Source organism: Melospiza georgiana, chromosome 4 (assembly GCF_028018845.1).
Source record: "Melospiza georgiana isolate bMelGeo1 chromosome 4, bMelGeo1.pri, whole genome shotgun sequence".
NCBI lineage: Eukaryota > Metazoa > Chordata > Aves > Passeriformes > Passerellidae > Melospiza > Melospiza georgiana.
In genome coordinates this window covers 7,117,900-7,143,919 of record NC_080433.1, presented here as the reverse complement: position 1 = coordinate 7,143,919, position 26,020 = coordinate 7,117,900, and the positions used below count along the sequence as shown (strand labels likewise).

At 43.6% G+C, this 26,020-nt stretch overlaps 1 protein-coding gene across 2 annotated transcripts; it reads left to right on the top strand.

Moving 5' to 3' along the window:
- SEPHS1 (selenophosphate synthetase 1) lies at window positions 1-26,020 on the top strand. Of its 2 annotated transcripts, none has more exons than XM_058022370.1 (9): window positions 1-100; window positions 3,194-3,449; window positions 6,589-6,692; window positions 11,094-11,201; window positions 11,999-12,153; window positions 12,951-13,041; window positions 15,951-16,050; window positions 17,581-17,793; window positions 24,030-26,020. In XM_058022370.1, exons 2-9 carry the CDS (start codon window positions 3,257-3,259, stop codon window positions 24,242-24,244), a joined length of 1,179 nt encoding a protein of 392 aa, XP_057878353.1. In that variant the 5' UTR covers window positions 1-100; window positions 3,194-3,256; the 3' UTR covers window positions 24,245-26,020. The 2 variants fall into 2 exon arrangements, with proteins under 2 accessions (XP_057878353.1, XP_057878354.1); XM_058022371.1 differs by lacking the exon at window positions 1-100 and adding an exon at window positions 501-905.

Here is a 26,020-nt window from a genome sequence, read left to right as displayed (position 1 = left end):
GGCGGCGCTGAGGGAGCCCGTCGCGCCCGGTGCATTGTGGGACCGCGCTGGGAGTCCCGTTCGCGGGAGGAGGCGGAGGGCGAGGAGGCGGCGAGAGCCGGTGAGAGGGAGACCTGAGGAGGGAGGAGGAGGAGGAGGGGGGGTGCAAGGCGGGGAGATTTAAAGGGGAATTCGCCTCCGCCGTTCCCGCCGGGCCGGGCGCGGGGGGTGGCGCGGCGCGGCCGGGGCGCGGGGTGCCCGCCCGGCCCGGGCCCCGCCGCCCTCCCTCGGCCCGGCCCCGGGGGAAGGGCGGAGGAAGGAGCGGGGATGGGGGGGCAGCGCCTCACCGCGATGCGGCCGCTTTAAAAAAATTTGGACGCCGGCAGCGGACGGGTTAAATTTTTCGCCCGCCGACATTTTTTTTTTTTTTCCCTTTTCCCTCCTTTCTCCCCCCCCCCATTCCTCCCCCCCACCCCCGTGCTTCTCTCCCTCCCCATTACGGAGTGTCGCCGTGGGGTGGGGGGGTGCTGCTCCCAACATCCCCCCGGCCGTCCCCGGCAGCCAGGGGTGAACCCCGCCCCGGTGACACCGTACCTGCACGTGGGGACACGGGGGACGCCGCGGCCGGACACCCGCGGGCTCCGTCCCCGCCGCAGCCCGGGCAGGGGCCGCTGCCGCCGCCGCTCCGAGCGCTGCTCCTTCCTCCTCGCCCTCTTCCCCCGCCGCCTCTCCGGCTGCACAAAGAGCGGCAGCGAAGGCCCCGGGTTTGCCTCTAAAGGCAGCGGCTGGAAATTTAAGGTGTCCCGGAGCCATGTCTGCCCGCAGCGCTGCCCGCCGCATTCCCCGGATCGATGGTGGCTGCAGCGCCTCGCCTCGTGTGCCTCGGGCGGTCGGGCTGGCGCTGGGTGCGCTGGGGTTGGTTTGGGGTACGTACCTGGCTCCAGTTCTCCCTCCCTCCCCCCCTTTTCGCTCCTGTGCTCCCCTCTCTCTGCTCTTTAGGAAGGCAAGGGTTAAACTTTAGCTTTTAATATTTATTATGCCGCTCTTTTAAAGTAAGAAACGTCTGGGTTAGGAGGTGTTGTCTGCTGCTGGGGAGGGATTCTTGTCACTCACATCGCAGTGCTGCATGGACTGCCAGAATCGCAGAATGTTCTGAGTTGCAAGGGACTCTCAGTGCCATCCGTCCAGCTGCTGGCTCTGCACAGGACAGCCCCAAGAATCACACCTTGTGCCTGAGAGTTGTCCAAACTCTCCGTGAACTCTGCTGGGCTCAGTGCTGTGACCCCCAAAATCGCCAAAACCTGGAATGTTGCTCATATGGGAGTCTGCGAATTACACAGTTGTGCACAGCTTTAATCAGATCTCTATTAGAAAGGTTACTGTATTCTTACATTGGAGATGTTTTCCATTTAATGAAATCGTCTTGTTTGTTTCCCGAGTTGTTTTCAAACGGGGGAACTGTGTCCTTACATTCCTCAAGGCTGCAAAAAGTTCCTGGTAGGCTGTGGCCTCTGCATCCATCCCTGTGTAAGTAGGCAGGGGGTGCTAAGCTTAATGCACTTTTTGGTTAGATGAAGGAAGATGTTTCTCTTGTGGGGCAAGCTGCTTTTTATAATTTTCTGGAATTAATTAGAATGAAGCGTTAAAAAAAGAATGAAGAAAAAAAAATTCCCCCCTCCATGAAAAGCTTTTGTCTCCTGTTTCTATTGACAGGTTGTTTTCCAGACACTTCTTTTTTTTTTTTTTTTTTTCTTTTGCAAGTGCTTAGTGTCTTGCATTGGAAGACAACGGCTAGGAACTGAATTCATTGCTCATCCAAGACACGTTCTTGTAACTAGAGTTTGGATTTCTGCCCGAGCCTAGGCTTTGCAAGATTTGTTTTAAATAAGTGCCACACCTCCCAGAGAAGGAGGGAAAACACAGTGAAGGGGAGTTGGGCTCCACATCAAAAAGTTCTCAGGGAACTTAAAACTTCAGTTCCTACAAATTACAGACAATAAATTGACTTAAAGGTTTATGGAACAGATGTGCTTGTTAGTAAGTGCTGTGGAGGGCAGATACAGCACAGTCTGTAGATTTACTTCTTTCCCTCATTTAGAAACGTTGAACTTGGCAAGAATGAGTCCCTGGAGTTCTTCTTTTCAGCTTAACCTCATTAGGGCATGACCATCAGTGTCAGGTTTTGTCAGTGATGCCACTGAACTCTGTTCTTGTTGCTGTTACATAGGAACCTTGCTTTCTAAGAAACAACTACTAGACAGATTGCTTTTAGTAATTCCTGAAAACTTGTTCTGTGAGAAAGATGAATTGTATTTTATCGCAGCCATTCCTGTTTAGAAGTCAGTGTCTCACTTAGGCCTCTTATTAGTTTTGGAGTGTGGTGGATGTGAGTCAGAGTGGAAAAACGTTCTAAAATTAGCCATGCATTGTTAAGAATTTTATTAAATGAATTGCATCAGTGTCTTTTTACATTACTATTTTAATGGACAATTCTCTGATTTTCTGTATCATTAGTTGACTAAAAAAGGGCTGAAGAAGCAAGAAACTTTCCAGCATTTTTTTGTTTATGAGCATGCTAGAAGGTAAACTGGCATGCTTATAGGTGAAGCACTCTGCTCAAATACAGCCTCTTTGTTCTTCTGCTGCCTGTACCAGCAGAGCACCAGGACTGTGTTTTCTCCCAAGGAGAACAGGTGTATTATGAAGCTTCAGGACTGAAGCAGAGCTATTCTTTGAAAAGCATCCCATTTTTGAGATGAATATGTTAATGGCTGAAATCATGACCCCACACTGGGCTGAGTACAAACAGATGTCTGTGCTGAGCATGCTGCAGGATCAGGGCCCAGGCTGCCTTTTGGCCTCTGTGCTCTGGGAATTATTATTTCTTTCATTGCTTCTGTGTTAAATGAGGACAGTAAGTGTGTTGGATTCTTTTTTTAATGAAAACCTTACTCAGCATATCTGGGAAAGAGTTTAATTCTCTGATTCACCTGGAATAGTTATAGTTTGAAATGTCAGAAGGATGGATGAGGAGTCTTCCCTTTGTTGGGAAATGAGTTGTGTGAGATGTGCACACCTGTCTTAACAGCTGAACAACCATAACGAGCACTTCCTTTTCCTTTTAACTTGCACCATGTGGAAAACTCGTTGTCTTGCAGGACTTTCCCATGTTCCTTTTTCTTTTTTCTAATTGTTGTTTTTGTTTTCCACCAAGACTGATCAGGGAAGGTGATCGTGTTGCTGTGGTGGGAGCGGCCGCAGCCGGCGGGACAGAGCCATGTCTGTTCGGGAGTCCTTCAACCCCGAAAGTTACGAGCTGGACAAGAGCTTCCGTCTGACCCGATTCACTGAGCTCAAGGGCACGGGCTGCAAAGTGCCCCAGGATGTCTTACAGAAACTGCTTGAATCTCTACAAGAAAACCATTTTCAGGAAGATGAACAGTTCTTGGGGGCAGTTATGCCCAGGTTGGGTAAGTAGTTGCTGCTCTGGACATTGCTGGTCCTTCTGCTCGGTTTACTTAGTGACATAATCACATTTGTGGTTTGTTCAACCAGTTTGAAAATTGTGTGTTGTTTAATGCATGCACAGCATCCTGAAGGCTGAAGAATGAATCTCATGCTGTCATTTGTTGGCATCTGGGATACAAGAATTTTATCTTAATTATTTAACATCCTGCAGTGCACTCAGCTACCAAGGCAAAACACTCAGGAATGGCCATTGTGATGGGCACATGCTTAGGTGTTAGTCTGCTCTTCCCTTTCCCCCCAGTAGATGCTGTGCAAACTGAAATCCTCTCAGTTCATTTCTAGACTTTTGTGTTCATGCATTGCATTTGGAATTTGATGCAATGGATGAATGAATTTGGATGACTCCCAGGTGAATTTCCCCTCCCCTCCCCTCTGTTCCTGGGTCACAGAAAGTGAGCAAGAGCCCTTTCTTGCTTCAGCTGACTGGGAGCAAATTGTTTCACAGGTGTCATTTTTCCTTTGAGTCCTTTCCTTATTCCCCACTCTAACTCTTTTGCTCACCTGTAGAAGCTGCCTGGGAAAGGCTGCCTTTCCAAGACCTCTGTGTTCTTGCCAGCTTCACTTTCTCTTTGATATTTGCACAATGATGCAAGCAATAAGGGAAAACAACCTGCACAAGCCACCTACACGGGGAACAGGGCAAATGTAGGTATTTTGATACCAGCTACTGTACCTAATATTGATATAGATAAATTAATGTAGATAATGTGTTTAATGACACTTTTAATTCTGTTTGTCTATTTACTCAGCCCTGCATATTCAATCTCTTTGCAGTGCAGAATGGTTTTTTCCCCTCAACTTTAGAATATCAATGGAGCATTTATTCTGAAGTTATTATCAGTTTAGTGTTCAATAACCTTATTTAAATTATATAAACATTACTAATTGTCTATTAGCAGGCTAACAGGCTGCAACCCACTATTCTGGTAGAGATTGAATATAATCAGAGATTAGTAAGGCACCCATGCTCTTGCTTAAACAATGAAGATCTTTGTATGAAGTATCTAAGCAGCAATTGTGTGTGAAGCTGGGGTGGCACTATAATTTAATATTCCCTGATAGAGGACACTTCCATCTTTTCTCATCCCCAAAATTTATAATTTCTCATCCCCAAATTTATATGTATTTTTCTAGATTAAGTAAGCTGTTCACAGCAGCATTTCAGTTTGGCAGTTTTGTAAAATCAGCAATAATTTGATTTAGATTTCTTTTCTCTTACAAACTTAGAGGCTCTAAACAATAATGGAACTGCCAGTAGACTTCTACAGCTATATGAAAAGGTATAAAAGTAGATTTGTGCCATCAGTGTGTAGGTGTTATACTATGTAACAGAAAATCTGTTAGTAATAGAAGGTGAAGAGTTCAGATGTCTTTTAAAATATGCCTTTGTGACTGAGTATCCCTTTAGCAAATGTGTCTTTGGATAAGTTTGGTGTGAGATTTGCCTTTGATGTCTTGTGCTGAAAAGCTCTAGACATGTAACTTTGCCCCCTATGCACAGGCATCATGCTTTTGAAATGCAGGCAGGAGGGAGGCTGCCAGCAGCAGGTTCAAGCTCTCCCCTTTTTAGTTCTGCAAGAGATATTACCCAGAGCAAACTTAAATAGGACTGAGAGTAAGAAACTGCAAATCTGATGTTTATTCTCAGAGCTGTTACAGATCTGAAATCAGTCATGGCTCTGACAGATTCCCTTGTTATTCAGAGCTGTTCTGGTGGAACATTAACACAGCCTCAGAAGGACCATCATCCTAGCCCCTTGGTCTGTCTGTCAAACAGAGTTGGTTTTGCAGCATTATGGCACAAACAGGTGAACTGAGGGCAAAACAGCTCCTGCACCTGAGCCACTTCTCTGTAACTGCACATGGGCCCTTCCCTGGGGGCACTGCATGTCAGGCATAGTGGCTTGGGAGCTTCTGTGGAGATTGAGCAGCCCTAAGTTACTGCTTGAGAGCTTGTTAGTGCTCTTCCAAGGCAAGATCTCTTTCCTCTCTAGGCAGGGGAGGCAAGATCCTCTCACCTGTATACTGACTGCCTGGCAGACCTCTGTCCCCTCAGGTGACAGCACCTTGCTCCATGCCTGTACAGGACTCTGCCAAACCCTGGTTTGTAGCTCTTGCTAGGGTAGTGTTTCATTAATTCATGGTGAGAAGTTCCTGTGTGACATCTGCTCCCTAGAAATGGGCTGTGTTTCATTAATTCATGGTGAAAAGTTCCTGTGTGACATCTGCTCCCTAGAAATGGGCTGCTGTGGAGACTCTTGCCCTGTGGGGCATGCAGAGCAATTCCAGGTAGCCCAGGAAGGAGATCAGCTTCCTGCATTGCTGCAGGGCACAGGGCAGTGTGGCTCAGCCAGCATGTTGTGATTTGTCACCTGCCCCTTTGCTGTGGGCTCCTCTGTGGCAGCAAATGCTGGGAGGGTCTCATATCTCATGTGTTTGAAATATCCTCTGCCAGGGAAAAGGTTGTGGTGCTCAGAGCTGTGGTTTCCTCCAAGGGGTTCTGTATCCATCAGGTGCTCTGCAGCCTTCCAGCTGTGCAAAGCAAGGCTGATGCAGTTGCTAAAGCTCCAAGTGGGTCAATCATCTCTCACCAAGGGCCTGGGCCCTGACCTGTGGAGTTCTTGTTCCTGCTGAAGTGAGGGGATGTCCTTTATGAGATGCTGTGTCCCTTCACAACTCTCACTGTGTTTTTGTTGAGATTGCAGTGACAGGAAAACCTATTTGCTTTTGACAATATCAGTGTACTTAGTTCCTCTTAACTTTAAATGTACTTACATAAAAGCACAGATGTTCTTGATGTGCTGCTATGCTGCTGCAAAAGAATAAAAAACATTTGTAGTTTAGTTCTTGCCTTCAGCCATTTGCACTTATGTTCAGTTCCAACCAGGAGTTTTCTTTCTTTGCTTGTTTTTTCCTCTGACTTGTGCTATGTGCTTTTTCTGGCAGAGGAATTTGCCTTGTCTGTTTAGGCAATGTTAGGAGTTACATTTCACAGACATGTTTTGTAAACTCTTTAGTTAAGAGCAGCAGATAATTCAGGGTGCAGTTACCCACCTCACTCATGGATTTCTGTCTTTGCAGGAATTGGGATGGACACTTGTGTTATTCCATTGAGACATGGAGGTTTGTCATTAGTCCAGACAACAGATTATATTTATCCTATTGTGGATGACCCTTATATGATGGTAAGTTGGCTAAACTTGCTTCTGGGTCTGTTGCTGATTCAGGCTTCTCACCAACCTGATGGCAGTTCTGACATTTTCTTCTAGATGTGTGGTGCTATTTGTGTGATTAATTGCATTCAGAGTCTTTCCTAAATAGACATGAAGAGGGAAAGGCATCATTTCATCCTGGAATCTCCCATGTTGGCCAGGAATGCTGCAGTGCTGCTTTCTATGTAGGTGGAAGTTGGGAGAACTGCCACCTTTCATTCAGATTTCCCTTCACCTCTTGTTCTGTGGGATTTGGTTTGAAAAGCCCAAAAGGGGGAAAAAGAGCAGCCTGGGAAGTAGCAGAGAGTAAACTCCACTTACCAGCAGAACTGCATTGTAATTGGCCTTTTCTGAGGTATTGGAATAACCAGGTAACCATCAGAACTGGAAATAGCCAATGTCAGTAGCTGGCAATAGCAGCTGGCAGTTTCAGAGTGCTTTGTGAACACCAGCTGTCCTGTGGTGCCACCTCCCCCTGAACATGGGCACATGGAAATGACTGGAGGGAAGGTGTGTGTGCACCTTGGCCTTGGCTCATTCTGTGCTCCTGTCACATTTAGTCTGGCTCAGCAGAGATTCCTGCATGTGTGGCAGTATTGACTGGAACAGATTCTGGGAAACAAATGAGCTTTAAAAAATACTTCAATAAAGCTATAAGGAAATGTTAAGTGAAAGGTGCTAGAATTTGTTTTCTGTGGTTTAGATGTGACTCATTGCTTTTCTTCTTGGTGTGACAATGTTTTATGTGCTGCTGTTGGTTTGTTTGCTCTGTGAGACCTCTCTGGTGGGTTTTGGACTCAGTTTGAGATGGGGGCCATCTTTTTTCTTTATTTTTTTTTAGCATGCTTGCCCATGTGTTGTGCACATATGTAAGCCTAGCTCCTATCATTTCTCTTCCAGGAGAGCTCTCTTTCTGCAAACTGAGCAGCCAAAATCTCAGGCTGGCCTCTGCAGTGTGGAGTTGTTGAGCTCTCCTGAGAAATTTGATTCAAGTGGGCTGCTTTAATATCATGTGTGAACTTGTCAGGGACCAGAGGAGAAAAAATGTTTTGGAGATCTGTGTTCAAATTCATCATCTGAGAAACTCTCTTCTCACCTTGTAACAAACACTTGAGGGACAGTGTTGAAGGCTGTGGTGTAGGGGGAGGGGTTGCTTTGTTTGGAGATACAAATGCCACAGGAGTGGATAGATGGGCCTGTGCCCAGATGAGGTTTAGGTCAGTGTGGTAGGAGTGGAATGTAAATTTGGCCTTAGTCCAGCTTCAGTGGTTGCATCATAGTTACAGTCTGTGCTGTGCTCCACATGCCACCAGCAGCTGTAACCTTGGTGCTGTCTGACTCAAGCCCTTCACTTTTCATTCTTGAGGGCATTTATTTTAATCTGGTGGCTGGCCACTTCCTAATCTGTTTACATATGTGTGTTTCTTCCTAAGAGCTAACTGAGGATGGGGGTTCTGTCTCAAGCCTTCTTGCTGATGCCACCAGTGATGATCCAGCAGGATTTGCTCCTGGACCCTCTGCTGAGACCTCTCTTAGGGGCAGGAGTACCCCAAGGGACAGTTAGAGGACAGTCAAATACAGTTTGCCACGGGGTTTATGGATGGTTGTCACAAGCAGAGGAATTGTGATGCTTGGGAATTTTGAGTTGGTGTCCAGGCTGTATAAAGGGGTGTGCTCTGGCCTCCTCTGCTTGAGAGATGCTGCTGCTGCCCTGCTTCTCCAAGTGCTTCTTTCCCTGCTTTAAGTCCAGGTGTCCCCTGACCCACCCCTGTTGTTACTGTGACACCAGTATCACTCACCTGCAGTGCACACCGTCCTTGCCCTTCCCCTCAGTCTCCTTACCCAGGCACTTCTGAGTGGAGTGGGTGTTCCCTGGTCTAGAGTCTCTTCCTTTCTCTGTGCACAGGGTTTACCTGCAGCTCCTTATCTGATCTCTCTTCCTAATTGGAGGAGAAGAAGCAAAGAGGGAAAGCCAAAAGTGTAAATGAACCCCAAGCTGGGTGCTGTGACAGAAGGGATTAGGAAACAGCTGAGGAAGGCAAAACTGCTTGTGGACTCAGCTGAACTTCCTATTTCTGCTCCAGAAAACAGCTTTCACTCTCCTACTGCTTATTTTAAAACTAAGTTCTGCAGTTATATGCAAAATCATTCTTCTTTCTTTTCCTCTTTCTCCTTCACTTTCACTTTGTCCTTGAAAATGCTCAGTCCATGTGCAAAATTATCCCTAGGATGCACACCTATAAAATCTGTACCAAGCATAGGATTTATTTAGCTTAAATGGCTTATTAGGAAAGTTACAAGCAATCAATAAAAGGTTTTGTAATAAGTATCAATCCACTGGGACTAGTAGTGGATACTGGCCTCTGTTGTAGCACTGTGGAGATGCATGTTTGAGTACAGGAGCAGGGAGCTGGCTTTCCCCTTACCTCCAGGAACCTTTTTGTTGCTGTTTTAAGAACCTTCACTCAAAACTGGAGATGGCTGTCTGGTTCTTCACCCTTTGCCCTTACAAATAGTTCTGTGTATTGCACACAGACTTTGTGTTTCAGGCAGGTGACCTGCAGGACCTGGCCAGGCTGACCCCTGTCTGTGAGCCCTGCTGGGTTTGCTGGTGTTCACAAGAGCCCTGGGTTGTTCTCTCTGCTCCTTCAGACCTGGGAATTGCACTTCCCTGAATTTGTTTCCATAGTGGTTTTGGCAGTTGGCAAAAGCATTATAGACTGACCTCTGACTATCAGAGGTATTGTCCTTATGGTTTTAAAAAGTTATCTGGCATTCCTAACAGGGAACAAACCAGCAGTTTGCTTGGTAAATACTGAAGATAACAGAGAATGGCTTGATAGTTCCACCAAAGGGAAATGGCAGGCCTATAGAAATTTAACAGCTAATATCCATCAAATAGTACAGTACACAAGTCTTTTCTTAATAGTTTAAAATTTGAATTATTAAAATATATTCCAGTTCCAAATATCAGGGATTCCCCTGATGCCACCAAAAACTCTTGAATTTATGAAAAACTATTATATTTATTTGTGATGGAGATGTTTCATGTCATCAGCAAGTGAACTAACTGCCTGAAAATATTACCTATTTGCAAATTGTATCAAATAAGCATGTTGTTGCTTTTACCATGGTGATGTTGCCTTTGAACATAATGAAAAGCACAGACTTAATATCAATCATAAAGCCAGGTGCTGGTTACAGTTCTGCAACTGTAAGCCTCAAACACTTCCATAGAATGCATGGAGTCTTCCAGAGTAACACAACAGAATTTGTCTTATATTTTAAAATATCTTGCTGTCCCTTAGGGCATGGTCTGTAGGAGGAAATTCTGCATCTGCATCAGGAAACTTGATGTGTCATCTCTGTTGGGTCCATACCTCAGAAACCCTGACTCAGATCCATTAATTTAGTACAATTAGAGTAACTAACCTCATGAGTGTGAGTGATGGCTTCTCAGTCCTGGCAGCTTCCTGACTTCTTAGAGCAATCCTCAACAGACAGACAGTTTTTCTCTTGTACAAGTTTTTGTTAGTGGAGATACTCACATGCACACACAACAGTCAGTGAAGTTGTTGGTGCTGTAGCAGAATTCAGCCTGATCTTGTCACCTGGAAAGTGCCAGATAAACACATAAGTCTCTGTCACTATGTGAGTGGTGTGGGTACACAGCTTCCCCCAGCAAATCCAGTTCCTGAGAGCCCTGAGCTTCTCTATTCCCTGTACGTGCTGTCACCCCCAGAGCAGAGGAAGCAGCCCAGTGTGGGTGTGTGCTGGCAGCACAGCTGTATCCTCAGGGAAGAGGAGTTCTATCCTAGAAACTGAGCATTGCAGGCATGGCCTCCAGAGTAGGGCAGGGAACAAACATCTTTCTCATCAAGGACCCATCTCCTGCATATTCTGAGCAATATGTGCATTTTGGATTTACTTCCTAGCAGTTGTGAGTTCCATGCCATGGCCATCTCCATCAGGATGTGCAGTTTTGTGCTGGAATAAAGTTAACAGGAATATACCATGTAAAGTAAACAGAGCTTGTTATCAGGGACAGACTGCTGATCTTAACTTCAGCCTCTCAGATTGGGCTCAGATCCCAGTGAGAACTCTGGGATTGCTGTGGAGTCAGTGCTGAGCAAGACAGCTGGGATGAATTCTCTCCATGCCTGTAAAAGGAAGGATACCTGCACCTCTAGGTGGGCACATAGCACATAATGGACCATACCACATCTCTAGCTGGGTTTCTTAATGCTGTGGAATAAGAAGCTGTGGCAGAATGCAAACTCTGACTCAAACACTGGAAGCTTTGCTTGTGGGAAGTGTTTAAACATTCACCAAGAGTGCTGCAGATTTTTTTTCTTGTCTCTCTTTGTTTTTCAGGGACGAATAGCGTGTGCCAATGTCCTAAGTGACCTTTATGCCATGGGGGTCACAGAATGTGACAACATGTTGATGCTCCTTGGAATCAGCAATAAAATGACAGATAGGGTAAGACTTCTGACACTTTTTCTTGAAGGAAGAGTCAAACAGCTAAATGTGCTCAGAATGTAGTTACCTTTAGTGTATTTTCTCCTCAAAGTTTGAAGCTGTGTAAAGAAGAAATGGTCTTATTGAGTGGCTTAGTTCCCAGGATCTTGCCTCATAAACATTCTGAGGTCATGTGCTAAAAGTTTGGTTTTCTATGACATTGTAATCTGCTGCCTTCATCCCCACCAAAATGGGGTGCCTCCTTCTGTCAAAGGCCAGCATTTGATGGCAAATTCATCTATCAGTCTGGATAGATGATTATGGGATAGTTTTGCTTTTTTTTTTTTTTTGTTTTCTTTTTCTTTGTGGAAGAGATCAGCATGTATGTTTGTTTTTCTGTAGTAAAAAAGGAACATTTATTCTTAGAAGGATGTAAGTTGAAACTTTGATGCTTAATGGAGCCCAAATGCCATCTTGGTTAAATGTTGCCTTTTAGCACTCCTCTGCTGTGGCTGTACCTGATTACAGTATCAGGATAATTGTTCTGAATTTCCAGAACTCTGATTACTCTTGCATGACCTTTTGAACAATGTTTCTTCAATGTAAGAGTGTCTTTGCACCTCTTCTACACAGAGCTGTAAAACTGTAACTGTGTGGGATAACATGAGGTTTCAGGAGGCCAGACTCTTTGAAGGGTTGCTTTTCTCTCATGAATATTTGCCACGAGGGCATTTGTTTGGAGTGGTTAAAGCCTTGGACCAGTCTTGCATTGATAGCACTGCTGTGTATGGAACTCTGACTTGTGTTTTGATCTCTAGGAAAGAGACAAAGTGATGCCTCTAATTATCCAGGGTTTCAAAGATGCAGCAGAAGAGGCAGGAACATCTGTTACTGGTGGCCAAACAGTGTTAAATCCCTGGATTGTTTTAGGAGGAGTGGCCACGACAGTCTGTCAGCCTAATGAATTTATAATGTAAGTTGAATCACTAAACAATCAAAGGCACTGGTCTGAGGGATACAGTAAAAATCCTTTAAGCATTGTGTTGTGATCTTGTGGTGTGTCTCTGATGAATAAAGCAGTCCCTTCTGCTTGCTTTTGTCCTTAGCACTCAACAAGATGCCACATCTCTTTGTATATATTTGCTTTTTTTTGAACAGGATGTCCTTTTACTTCTCCCCACCCCCCAGTCCTTTTTGATCCTGTTCTCCTTTTGACAGGAGAATTAACTGTCTAATCTTTAAAGGCAGTGGAGATTGTTTTGAACATAAATTTCTGCCACACTTATACATACATTTCTACACCATGTCCCAGTTGTCCTGTTAATGGCTGTAGAGAGCTACAGAACTGCTGTCTTTGGAGCATTCTGTCCATTTGACAGTAGCTGATTTTGAATGTCCCACTGTGGCATGTTACTCTATACACATGAACTCATTCATGATCTTAATGCTGGATATCTTATTTGGGTAAAAAAGGTAAATTTTCCCCCTTATCCTCTCTTATGTCTTCTCAAACAATTTCAAAGATGAGATGTAATTTGGTGTGTGTCTGACTGCAAGCATTGTTTTTTCCCAGAAAGAAGGATTAGCACTTTTTAAACAAGTTTGCAACATTTTCCTCAACAATATTGCATGGCAGTGAATCCCAGAGGGTAGTTCTGCAATTAGTCAGTTTTTTAACTGTGCAGTAAGATGTGTGGGTCTGTGAAAATGTAATTATCAGCACTTATTCCTAACAACTGTGTAGTTAATATATGAATTCTTTGTTTCCAGGCCAGACAATGCAGTGCCAGGAGATGTGCTTGTATTAACTAAACCCTTGGGAACACAAGTGGCTGTAGCTGTCCACCAGTGGCTAGATATTGTGAGTACACTGCAGAAAAAGAAATAGGGAAGAGGTGTAAAGATGACTTTCCTCATTCCCTCAACATGATAAAGTTCAGCTCAGATGGGACTCATCTGTCACCTCTCTCCTCCTTCCTCCTTGATATGCTCCAGCCTTCCCTACTTGTGTGCAACATTCCTTTGGAATCAAAGCAATTTACAATTTTGTGCTTAGTGAGCCCATCTTAATTGCACCTAATTCTTAGTTATTTCTCAGGCATTGCTGTAATAACCCAAATTGTTTACTAACAGAACAACAGACTATCATCACCCTGGGCAACATTGTGCCCTACTCCACCTGCCAAAATAATTTTCAACACTTGCTGATGGCAGTTAGGCCAGGAATGCTCTCTCTGTGTTCTTGGCCTTTCTGCTTGTGTACATGGAAGTTTATCTGCGTTTCACATGTATTGCCCTGTGCATTCAGTAAGAATATTTCTAGCAGCATTATGGATGTAGACATACTTCCATCTGTTACTTCAGGCAAAAATGTAACTACTGAACTGAAAAGTAACTGCAAAATTGGCATCTGCTTATGTTGTCTGGCTCCCAGTACGTGACTTCCAAATTGTAACTGCTCAGTTTACACTCTAAAATGATGCATCTTTTCTACTTTTGGGACTCCTGAGCCAAAAGACTGGCAGAGGAGTGAGCTGGAATCTACTTTGGTTTGGCTGTTGGCCACTGCATTGTCAGATGAATTCTAATGAACACAGCTAGTGTTACCAAAGTGGGAGAGAACCAGCTTAAATCTTCATTGGAGTCTGAAGTGTGAGCAACAAGGGAAAAATATTTTTCTCCTTCTTCATATGGTCTGGCCTAGCAACTTTGACCTCTTCAGAATCCTGTGTTTTCCACAGATGCAAGGATCAGGGCCTCAGATAATCTTGATATGAAAATGAAGTGAAACAAGATCCCAATTCCATAGTATGTTTTCTGGCTGTAATCTTACTTCTTAATATATCTTCTTGTTGTACTGATGAGCAGGCTTGCAAATTAAGGCTATTCTGAATTTCCACATATTTCAAATACTACTAATTTCCTCAACTGTCAAACAGAAAAACCTGGTCTGAAAAATGAGGACAGCCAGGAAATCAATACTGCTATTACTGTGTGTAAGCAGAATATATATTTGATTGTGGTAGGAAAATTTCTGAGTAGCTATGCTACCTTTTCTTTAGCTTTGTTTTGTGAAAGTGCAGGGAAAGTGAAACTAGGTTTAATTACCCATCACAAATCCACCTGTAAATCAAGTTTTGGTGGGGAATTGAACTTCATATTAAAAAGTGTGTGGGAGAAGGTATAGTATAGCAAGTTTATGTACATGCAAGAAAGGCAAACTGGAGTGTAGAGATATGCATGCTTAAAGGCATGAAAGGGGCTGGGATGTGCCACTTCAGAGAGGTTTTCTTGCTCTTTGCTGTTGTCTACAGACCCTTCCTATTTGGAAATCCAGTCTTGCTTTTTTAACCAGTTTGGGAGTTTCTGCAAATTTTTCCACCCTAATTCCCTGTTGACTAACCCCAGTGTCTTGTTTGCTGTAGTGGGGAGGAATTTTCCTCCACTTCATATCTTACCTGTGTTTGTGGCTCTTCTACCCTCAGCCTTGAGTTCTGCTTCCACATTGTTTGTGATTTCCATTTCCATCATCTGACCAGTTTCTGTCCTGTGATCAGCCTCAGAACTGGTTTTGAAACCTAAGGCAGAATGACTGCTCAGATTTTTTTTCAGTCATTCCCAGAATAAGAATAATCACTATTCTGTCATCTCTGTAACAGCCACATCTTATTTTTTGACTTGGTCTCTCATTTGTGTAAACAAAAATGCTTTTCTTTAATTACTAGATCCAGTTCAACCTAATATCAGAAACTCTGAATTATTTATTTTGGCTGATCAGTCTTTTCCCCTTTTGCCATTTCTGGATTCTCTCTTACACCCCTTGAAGTCAGCACTCATTTGTTAAAACAAGATCCTTCCCAGTGTAGCATTACCTACCATTTCTTAGTAGTTCCTGCACCTTTTGTCAAGTAAGATGTTTGTTCTATACATTTACTCTATGGAATGGCAGTGTAACTATTGTGGCTTCAAAAATCCTGTTTTCTCTGACTTTCAGTTCTCTGTAATTTTATTTTCATTGCAAAAAAAAAAAAAAAAAAAAAAAGTTAAATCAGTTGTAGTATGGCTTTTAAAAATAAAATAGTTGCTTTGTTTCATTCTGGATCTGGAATCACTTCAGCTTTGAATGAAACAATTACCCTTTATAAAGGTATTGTTTCCTAAATTGCTGTGAAACCCTTTTGGGATGAAGAGCATTTATGGGAATATGATGAAGGGATGAGACCATCCCAGACACTGGAGGAAGATGCTGGTATTAAATTGTAAAGGAGGTTTATGAAACTGCCTTAATCCTAAACTAGAGTGATTATTACCTGCCTTAGCATACATTCCTCTGACCAGGAATGTCAGGATATCAGAGTATTTCCTCATCAAAGTGCCCAGGTGTGAAGTCAAGAACAATCTCTTAAAAACCCAAGAAGCAAGAAATTACAAATCTCAACATCTGGGAACAAAGTCTTTTTTTTTATTTTTTTGGCTGTGGGAGTTCAATCCAGAGAGTTGCCTTGAAGGAGTTCTTTCCCTAGGGTAGTTTATTTCACTCCACTCAGCTGCTGAAAGTAGGATTTGAGGTATTTAGTGCCTAACAGATCTTTAAATGAACTTTGCTGGGGTACTGAGGCACACGCCTGACTGCAACATTTTCCCCTTCTTCAACTGTTAAAAAAGAAAGTGCATTTGGGATTAAAGGTTTGGGGTTTTTGAAGTGGTCAGGGTGTGCTTTAAAATATACAGCTGAAAATCTAAAAGAACCATTTTTATTTCATCCATTAGCCTGAAAAGTGGAATAAAATCAAACTGGTGGTAACGCAGGAAGATGTAGAACTGGCATATCAGGAGGCAATGATGAACATGGCACGGCTGAACAGGACAGGTAAGAAGAGATGTGTGTGTTGGAGGGGAGGGGTTGTGAGTATTTCCAATTCCATATCAATTTCATTCCACTGCCTTGGGGAACTGTGACACTTATCCCTTTCATTCTGCCCCATTTCTCTGCTGTTCAGTGTTAGCAAAACCAGCAAATTAAAATCAAACGCTCTCTTGTAATTATACAGCAAAAACACAAAGATGCTGGATATGATTATGACTCATGTGAGTGCTGCAAGTAACATCCCAGTGAGTTAAAGGATGTTTTAAAGAGAAAAATATTGGATTTGTTCCTTATTTTCTTGCATAGAGGCAGCTTGGCTGTGATAAGATTAAAAGAATTTGAAATAGAATTAAAAAAGGAAAAGCTCTAAACTTATGTAAGCTTCAATTTAAATTTTGATTTTAGAAAAAAAAATTACTTTGTTCTAATTCAGTCTTGTACTCTGTTTTCCACAGTGTGGAGTATATATGTGGAATATAGGTTTTTTCCTGTTTGTCTTTTTCCTGTTCATGTAGTGGGTTTTTTGTTTTGATTTTTTTTTTTTTTGCTTTGAATTTTGGTAAAGGTTCTGCTTTTACCCTAGAAGTTTTAATCCAGGATTTCCCTTCTCTGTTCAAAGCATCTTTTGGCAGATTGGAGAATTAAGTGTTTCCTTCTTACTTCTCAGTTGAAGGAACAGGAATAGTTAAACATCTCATTTCCCATTTATTCAGTTTTCATTTCTTATGTCATCCTCCTGGTTTTTCATTCTTTGTCAAAACCTTCCAGAAAAGATAAATGACCAGCGTTGCCTTATGGAAAAGAACTCTGTCCTGCTCCTGCATTGGGAAGCACCCAGAGAAAGTCAAAGTGTTCTCGGTTTTGTTTTTCTCTACTCTTGTCAGACACCTTTAACAACACTTAAATACTTTTACCTGGTGCTATTGTCCTTCAGGCAGGGGTGCCCTTTTCCCACCCTGGAGCTGCAAATGTGCAGGAATTTCAGGAATGTATAGGTGGGGAGGCTGGGCCCCTTCCCCCACAGCCGCAGGCTTTGCTCTTCAGCTCTTAAACTTCCAGTGTCCACATCTCAAGTTCTGATGTCACCATTGCAGGGCGGCAGGGAAGGAGGTGTGAGAAGACAGGGCAAGGACCACACATGCTCATAGTAGAGCAAAGCTGAGCTCAGAACCTCCCTGGCCCTCAGCTTTGGGAAGTTTGGATCTGAAGCAAACCCCTGTTTCTTAGACTGCCAATATAAATGAATAGCACGTGTCTAATAGCCCATGCTCATAAATGCAACTTCCATGACAGATTTTCAGCATGATTTAATGTCTTAAATACAGATTGAATTTTTTTAGTGTTACATGCACTATTGGTGAATTCCAGTTCTCTTCAAGCACGATTTTATTGATTTTATTGATTTTATTTATTTAACCCAACCTGGTTTGCATTAAAGGTACGCAGCTTCATTTGGACTGTGTACAATATTGTTCAATATTGATAATTGGGTATTTTCTGATGTGGTGTTCTTTCCCCCTCCCTCCCCTGTAGCTGCTGGCCTCATGCACACGTTCAATGCACATGCAGCCACAGACATCACAGGCTTTGGGATCCTGGGCCATGCACAGAACCTTGCCAAGCAGCAGAGGAACGAGGTGTCCTTCGTCATCCACAACCTCCCAGTCCTGGCCAAGATGGCTGCTGTCAGTAAGGCCTGTGGCAACATGTTCGGCCTCATGCACGGCACTTGTCCAGAGACTTCAGGTAGGTGACAGCTGGGCCACCCTCTTCCTTCCCTATGAAATAAATAGGGCAGGAGATTGTCGCAGACATTTCTCCACAGAAATCCTTTCTTTCGGATTTCTGCGTCTTCTGGAGGCCAGAGGCTTCAGAAGACAAGGTAAACAATTATTATCAGCTGCTGGGGAATGCAACAGGGACACCTTGATTGGCTCATTTCCTGTGTTTATAATTAAGGGCCAATCGCCAGTGCAAGCTAGGGGACTGAGTCCTTGAACACAACTTTGTTGTAGATTCTTTCTATCTATTCTTAGCTAGCCTAGCTGCTCTGCAAACCTCTCTCTATATTCTATTTAGTATAGTCTTAATGTATTATATATAATATCTTAATAAACCAAGCCTTCTGATCAAGATACAAGATTCACCGTCTCTCTCTCACCAGCTGCGACCCACTCAGGCGCAGTAATAGGAGATCTTTCTCCTTTTAATGCCTTTATTAAAAATCAGCTCGGGTGGGAAGAACCAATGGGTCGTGCTCACACCACTGCTGCTCCCAGGAGTGGCACAGAGGAGGAGGAAGAGTGCAGCTGTGTCCACTGGTCTGTGGGCAGAGCTGGGGCTTCCATCCTCACAAGAGCATCAGGATAGTCCCAGTTTTTCAGTTCAACATTCAAGGTTCTCTTTAGGTTAGAGTGAAAGGTAAAAAGGGTCTTAGCAGACGCTGGAGTCCGTTCCTCAACTCTAGACATTACTTAGATCTCTTAATTCCATGGTGGCTCGTTGTTTTTAGGGGTTTTTCCTGCTAGATTTGGTGAGAGGTTTCCTCATTTGCATACCAGCCCCAATGTCACCTCCTGCTCACAGTCCCAGGTACCATTTTCCAGGAAGCAGCAGGGTGATACTCGACAAAGGGGGGTTTGTAACCATAACAGGCAATTAAAGAAAAGCTATTAACAACAGGTGATTACAACATGAAATTATTAACAACAAATAGTTACAACTCCAACTTTGCAGAGTTCACAGGTTAAACCAATTGTTGCTACCTTTAAAAAAATTGGACAACTTTTCTACTCATAACACCCTACACCTGCACCTCAGAATTCCATTTCAAACGCACAGATTGGTGATGTGTGTTCAGGGGCACAGTGGTTTGGCACCTGGCCAGGCTAATGAGCTGCAGCCACACAGCTGTTCACATCTGACTCCTTCAGCTGGACTTGAAAACCACCATCCTGTCCTGAGTGTCTTCTGCTCCCATATGGAACATTACAGAAACCCTGCAACTCTCCAGTTTGCAGTTAGAAGTTAATGATGATTCTGAATTCTTTTGTAACTGTTAACTGCAGAACATTGGATATCTGGAAATTCCACCACACCTGGCACAGTTTTCTCAAAAGCCAAGCCACTGGCAGTAGTTTTGCCTGACAAAGGATGGTGTTTGGGTTGGTAGTATAAAATTTAGTGTTGGGTGAGCCAGTGTTGGCAGCTGAGGCCTTCTCTGTCCACAGCACACAGACATCCAAGAATACAGCTTACAGCTTTTCTCCTTTACTTGTATGAAATCTGACTTTAGGGATTGTGACAAGCAGCAGAAAAATCAGTGTTGCTTTCTGACCCATTTATTACTTGAGTTCAATAAAGCTGCCACTTGCAGTGACAGTGAGTACAACAGACTGCCCTGAAAACCTGGCTGTGGACAAAAACAGAGAATCATCAGGTGATGAGAACTTCTGATGGTTTTGAAGTTGCCTCATTAAGAGTAGACTCTTCTCTGATGAGCATGATCACTGTCATCTGCTGGATGTCTTTCTATTTAACTTCTGTTCTGAATCTTCTGTTTAATTTTATTTTTTCTAGTTTAGTCTGACTCTTCTTTCTCTTTGGGAAATGAAGAGATGTAGCAACTGATCTATCTTTTTCTCTTGTTTCATTTCCCTGCCATCTTCTGGCTCTTCAGAAGTATTACCCACGTTCTCTGCAGTTCACAACAGAGGGGGCCCCTTGAAGCAAAACAGTTGGAAGATTTGGAAAAAAGCATCACAGTGAGAGCAATAAATTTTCCCCCTAGTGAATACATAACTTATCCTGATCTGCTGAGTTGTTCCTTGGCCCTCTGTGCTTGAGCAGGCACTGTCCTACAGAGACTGTGTGGCTCAGATGATGTGTAACAGGATAAGGGACATGAACCCTTTCCAAATGCAGAGTCAGTCAGAAGGGAGCAGAAATATCTGGTGGCAGCTTGGCAAGCTGTGTCAGTAAGGTTGGTAATACCAGTCAGATTCTTAAAACCCAGGAGCCCACATAGCTGGAGTGCCAGTACATTTATTATTTGGAAAAAGCCCAAAAAATGGCATGATAAGAGCTGGAGCTGCAAGGTGCCCTTGCAGGTGAGTGGCTGTAGCAGAGGTTTGGGTAGCAGTTGGTGTGGGAATGGTTTAGCTGCAAACCAAGTGCTTACATCTTCAGAGCTGCCTGTCCTGCACCTTGGGGATACCCAATTCTCTTTTCACTGCAGGAATGTGAAACAGTGCAGATGGATGCACTGCCAGGAAGTGGGAAATGCTTGACTTCAGAATCTCTTCTGGGAGTGAGAGCAAGAGGTCTTTTTGAAATGCTGAGCAGCTTGCATTGTGCAGAGATGGATGATGATGGGAAAAACAGCCAGACAGATCTGCTTGGTGCTGTACTGTGGGTGCCTCAAAACACATCTGTCTGATTTGATCACAGCACTGTGTTTCTCACATTAGAGGTGGCCACAGGGATTTGTCACAGGGCAGTGTCTGCCAGATCCCCAAAAAAGATCTGTGGCCACGTGGACACACTGGCCAGGAAGCAGAATAACCACCCCCAGGCTTTGGGGTGGCACTGCAGGGCCTGGTGGGTGTCAGCAGTGTGAGCTGGGCAGGCTCTGCTGGCTTGGCTCCTCAGCATTCAGACCAGGCTGTTTGCACTCCTCCTGGCCTGGCCTTGGTTTATGTGAAGGCCAAGGGCTGCCCTGCTGTGCCTGATAGCCAGCTGTGGGGAGGCCTGCTGGGGCTGCTCTGCTCACTCTGACACTTCTTCTCTGCTGGCTTCAGCTTCTAGACACGCTCTGTCTGTAGCTTCTTCATCTGGGAACAGATGTTTCTCAGCTGAGTGCACAGGCAATAAGAAATTCACTGGAAAACTATCTGAATGGATTTTAAGGTTATTGAGTTGAGGTTTTTCTCCCTCTGTGCATTTGCTGGGCACCTGTTGACAAAAGCCAGTGTTGAAAAGATGTATTATGTCATCTGTTCCATCCTTGAGGCACTCTTGCTAATGGTGTAGTCTCCTAAAATTGCACTTTTATATGATTCTGAACTCTCTTTTAGGGAACTCCTTGGTAATGGTTAAAGTTGCAGTCAGGCATTTGGTTTCAAAAGAATGAGTTGTTTGTTAGAGTGGCTACTTGCAGAGGTAAGTCAGAGTAACCCTGTTTAGGACATTGATACATGTATGTATTTTTCACTCCTAATAACTTTTGGATGGTGTCAGATGACTCTTTTAGTGTAGTAGAATATCTCAGCAACTTGGTATTTGTGGAGATTGGGTGGAAATGGGCAGATGGATGGAAAAGAAGGAAGGGCTGTGTCAGTGCCTGACAAGAGGCAAGGCTAATGATGTCATCCTGCTGTAAGTCGTTGCAGGAGAAAGCCATTAGCAGGAGCAAGGACTTGGTTTGATTCATGGACTATTTGTATCTCTGCTCTTAATTACAGAGCTTTGTCTGGCCTGCTTTTGAAGTGTTCTGTGTCTACTTCCCTGCTTGAAATACTTCTTGTTAAAACCAGCAACGTTCAAAGCCTCTTAAAAAAACCCCGTTTGTTCTTACAAAGATAAGCCAGGACAGCCACCAAATTTCTGCATCCTTTCGGTCCCCAAAAAGCACAGCAGCTGGGAATGCCAAGAGCACAGACTAGCCTAAAAAACACCTTAAGGATTTACCCATAGGGTTAAAGAGACTGGTCAGTGTACCAGAGAAATAACTATAATACAGAAATACTATACAGAAAGCCTGCTGCAGGTTGAGAGTAGCCCATAGCCTTTCTAAGCATTATTGATCAGACTGGGATGTAGCCTGCAGGTAGGGAGTGATTTCTTTTTTTCACCAGAAACTGGGGTTTTGTTCATGCTTTTGATCTTGCCAGAGGATGATAAGGGGGTATGTGTACAAGTGATACAAAATTGCAGGAAGAGCATGTGTGTGAAAAAAAAATTGAGTGAAGATTACTTTTCTGCTCTTTGTTTCCTTTTTATATCATACTTGCACATCTCCCTTCTGTCTAGTTTGCACCTTCTCTGCACTGCCACTTGCACCATGCCATAAATTTCTCTTAAATTGGATTTAGAGCCTTCCATGGGAATGTCACACCATTCCTTTGCAATTGATTTGTCTGTTACATCTGGAGTAGTTACAGCCACTGTCATTCAAACTTATGGGTTTTTTGTGGAAATACTGGGGTGTTATTTTGAAATGTCAGAGAGGTAGGCATTTTTTGGCTGGCACACTTTTCTTCAAACAGTATTTAAGAAAATCGCTTTCACACTTCCACTTACCCTTTTAATTAACTCCTCGTGTTCAGTAGCTGTTTCTTCGTGGCCCTGAATGAAGAGTGTCTTTAGTCACCACAAGGGGTCTGTGTGCTCAGAAGAGCGAACATCAAGGTGCCCGCTGTGCTGAGCAGTTGCCTGTGGAGGAGGAGGATGTGGCACCTGAGCCCAGGGTGACCTGCTCAGCAGATGGTGGCTCTTTGCCCCAGGCTGGCTCAGAGCTGCTGGCAGAACTTGTGAGGATGAGGATGCTTTGGGTCAAAGACAAGTGAGGCTCAGCATGTGCCCAAATTCCTCGGTGTGTGAATCTCCTCTCTCCCTGTGTTCTCCAAACATTTTCAATTCACTTGCCAACCTATCTTTTTCAGTGCTTTGGGATTCTAAGAATGGAAGTGCTTTTGGGTTTAACTGTGGAATGGTGAGCTTGCTAACTCATTACTGTGCTGCTTCTGAAAGCCTTCATTAGTAAATGAAGTAATTTCTATTGTATCTGAGAAAAAAACTTACAGGAAAGGCTAAAAAGGTTAGAAAATTGTCAGACAGAGGGGTCACAAGGGCAGTCACAGGGAGCACTGCATCAGGCCTGTGCTTCATGTTCTGCCTCTTGCATTCTCAGCAGGGCAGTGGTCCCTGCTTTGATGAATGATTTCATTGCAGGCAAGGGGATTACTCACAGAATCAGCTGCCACCAATATGTGGTTACAGGTATCTGCATATGACCTTTATCCAAAATGTTTCTGTGTAGAGGCACTCTGCAGTCCTGTGAGGAAGGTCACAATGCTGGTGTTGTTTCAGTATGTCATTTGTTGGCATCAATACCACGGCCTTTTGCCAACATCTTTTGTGTGTATTTGGCTTCATTTATCTGAAACTAAACTGCATTCAGGCACAAACATCTTGCTGTAGAGCCAGAGCTCGGACTTCTCCTGGGTCTTTTCTTGGAGTCTTTGGAGTTCAGCAGACTCCACTGGAGTCACCAAGTGCTTGTCCAAGTAGGGCTCTGGCATGAAATAAATAGGATGGGAGATCTTTCTCCTTTTAATGCCTTTATTAAAAATCAGCACGGGTGGGAAGAAGTGACGGGTCACACTCACGCTGCCGCTGCTCCCAGGAGTGGCACAGAGGAGGAGGAAGAGTGCAGCTGTGTCCACTGGTCTGTGGGCAGAGCTGAGGCTTCCATCCTCACGAGAGCATCAGGATATTCCCTGTTTTTTGGTTTGACATTCAAGGTCCTCTGTCCAGCCAACATCTTAGGTTAGGGTGAGGGGTCAAAAGGGTCTTAGCGGACACTGGATTCTGTTTGTCATGTCTAGACATCACTTTGACCCCTCAATTCCGTGTTGGCTCGTTGTTTTTAGGGGTTTTTGCTGGGTTTGGTGAGGGGTTTCTTCATTTGCATGCCAACCCCGATGTCCCCTCCTCTTCACCATCCCGGGTGCCATCCTCCAGGAAGCAGCAGGGTGTTACTTGACAAAAAAGGGGAATTCCCAACCATCAACAGCAGGCAGTTAACAAAAACTATTAACAACAGGTGATTACAACAACAAACAGAACTCCACTCTGGCAGCAACCTGTGAACTCTGCAACCTTTTAAAAAAATGGACAACTTTTCTACTCATAACATGGCAGACCAAGGCTGAAATACTTTTCAGTCAGATGTTCTGATGCTCTGCTCTCTCTCTTTGCAGGAGGCCTCCTCATCTGCCTACCACGAGAGCAGGCAGCGCGCTTCTGCGCCGAGATCAAGTCCCCCAAGTACGGCGAGGGCCACCAGGCGTGGATTATCGGCATTGTGGAGAAGGGCAACCGCACGGCCAGGATCATCGACAAACCCCGGATCATTGAAGTGGCACCACAGGTGGCCACTCAGAACGTGAACCCCACGCCCGGTGCCACCTCTTAATAGAGATGAAATAGCTGTTTGTTTTTGAATAGATCTATTCCCTTATCATCCTACAATTTAAAGAACTGTAAAAAGAAAAGAAAACTTGTTGTGTCTGCACATCTGGTGGCCTTAGGTCAGTTTATGAGTGGATACAAATAATAAAATCCATTGCCTTTTTTTCCTGTTACATTAACTGAAGATGCACCTAATCTTGAGGCAGCTTCTGAGTTGAGAATTATATTGTTATCCAATACTGTTGATTCATTTTGAATCTTTAGACACTTATCTCTTGCCGCATAGGCTCTTTTTAAAGGTGCTTTCACGTAGCACAGACATTACCAGTAGTAGTGTCGAATAGCAGTTTGTGTCCTTTCATTATGTGTATATTTATCGTGAATCTAATTTTGATGCCTTGAGTGATATTCCAGAAAGGCAATAAATTGACAAGACACACAGTGGGCTACCCAGTAGTAAGAGGTTGCATGATTGCATTCAATCTTTGATTAAAAAAAAAAATATTTTATTTTATTTTCTAAATTTTTTGGTAAAGTTTAGTCTTACCAAGAGCATCTACGACCCTGGACATTGCTTGGTAGTGCACTCAGTTTAAACAGCAAGTGCTGACTTTTTGCATGGAAAGCGCTTCAGAGTCGAAGGAGTAATTTTGAATTTCATTATTTGTAGACCTGACAATATTTACTGTATTATCAATGATTGTTTTCTTTATTGATAGTAAGGACAAATAAATCTTCTTTTTTTTTTTTTTTGCAACGTGATTGGATGTGCTATAGTGCAACAAAGGTTTTGCAGACCAAAAGGAGGTTACTGTATAATATTCATTTACAATTCACTATATAAATAACTACACAAATAATTTTTAAATATAATCAAACTAAAATAAACCTCTGTTCTGTGGATGGTAGTGTTTAATACATTTTATATTTTGTATAGTGATTACAAGCCTTTTTTGTTTCTTTAAAAATCAGCAGCTGTTTAGTATAATTCTTAGTATTATTTTGTTCTTTGCTCAATACAATTTTCTGCACGCTTTTGTGATCTGTGTTTAAAACCAACATTGCCAACAATGCAGCTTGAACTTAAGCTTGTTATTCAAAATAAATATTTAATTTTTTTTATTGCTCTTGTATAAGTGCATGAACTTTTTTGATTCCTATCTGAATTATTCACTAAAAGAGGAGAAATCCTAATTTTTAAAATTTATATTGCATGTGTGATTATATTGATAATTGTGATCACTCCTTGAATCAGTTCTCCAAGCTGTGATGTCCAGTGGTAACCTCGAGTACAGCTGAGGGCAAGTAGGTTATCTCCAAGTTTATTATCCACTTGATTTTGTTTATTTTACTTACCAGCACCAAGTCTGCAACATTTTGAATCGTTTCCCCTGCAAGTGCTGCTGTGCCTGCTGTCAGCAAGAGGAGGGCTCGTGGAGGGGATGCTGGAGCCCCTGTTTGCCCGGCCAGCACCGGGAGCTGCCCCTTGCAGCAGCCCCACCGCTGACCCCGCTCTGCACAGACACTCCCTGCTGTCCTGAGCTGCGCTGAGCCTGCTCCTGAAGCTTCTCCCAGGTTCTGGAATTTCCTCCTTGATACTCAGACCAGCAAGAAGAAAATCTTGTCACTGCAGCAAGAATTACAAAGGCTTCCATCTGTAAAAAACGAGTTACTGGGTCAGATTGAGTCTTGCATCATGCACGGTTTAAATTTCCAGTCTTCCTCTAATGGCATCTCTGGCAAACCTTGGCCCATCCTTTTTCCACTCAGCAGTGTTTTT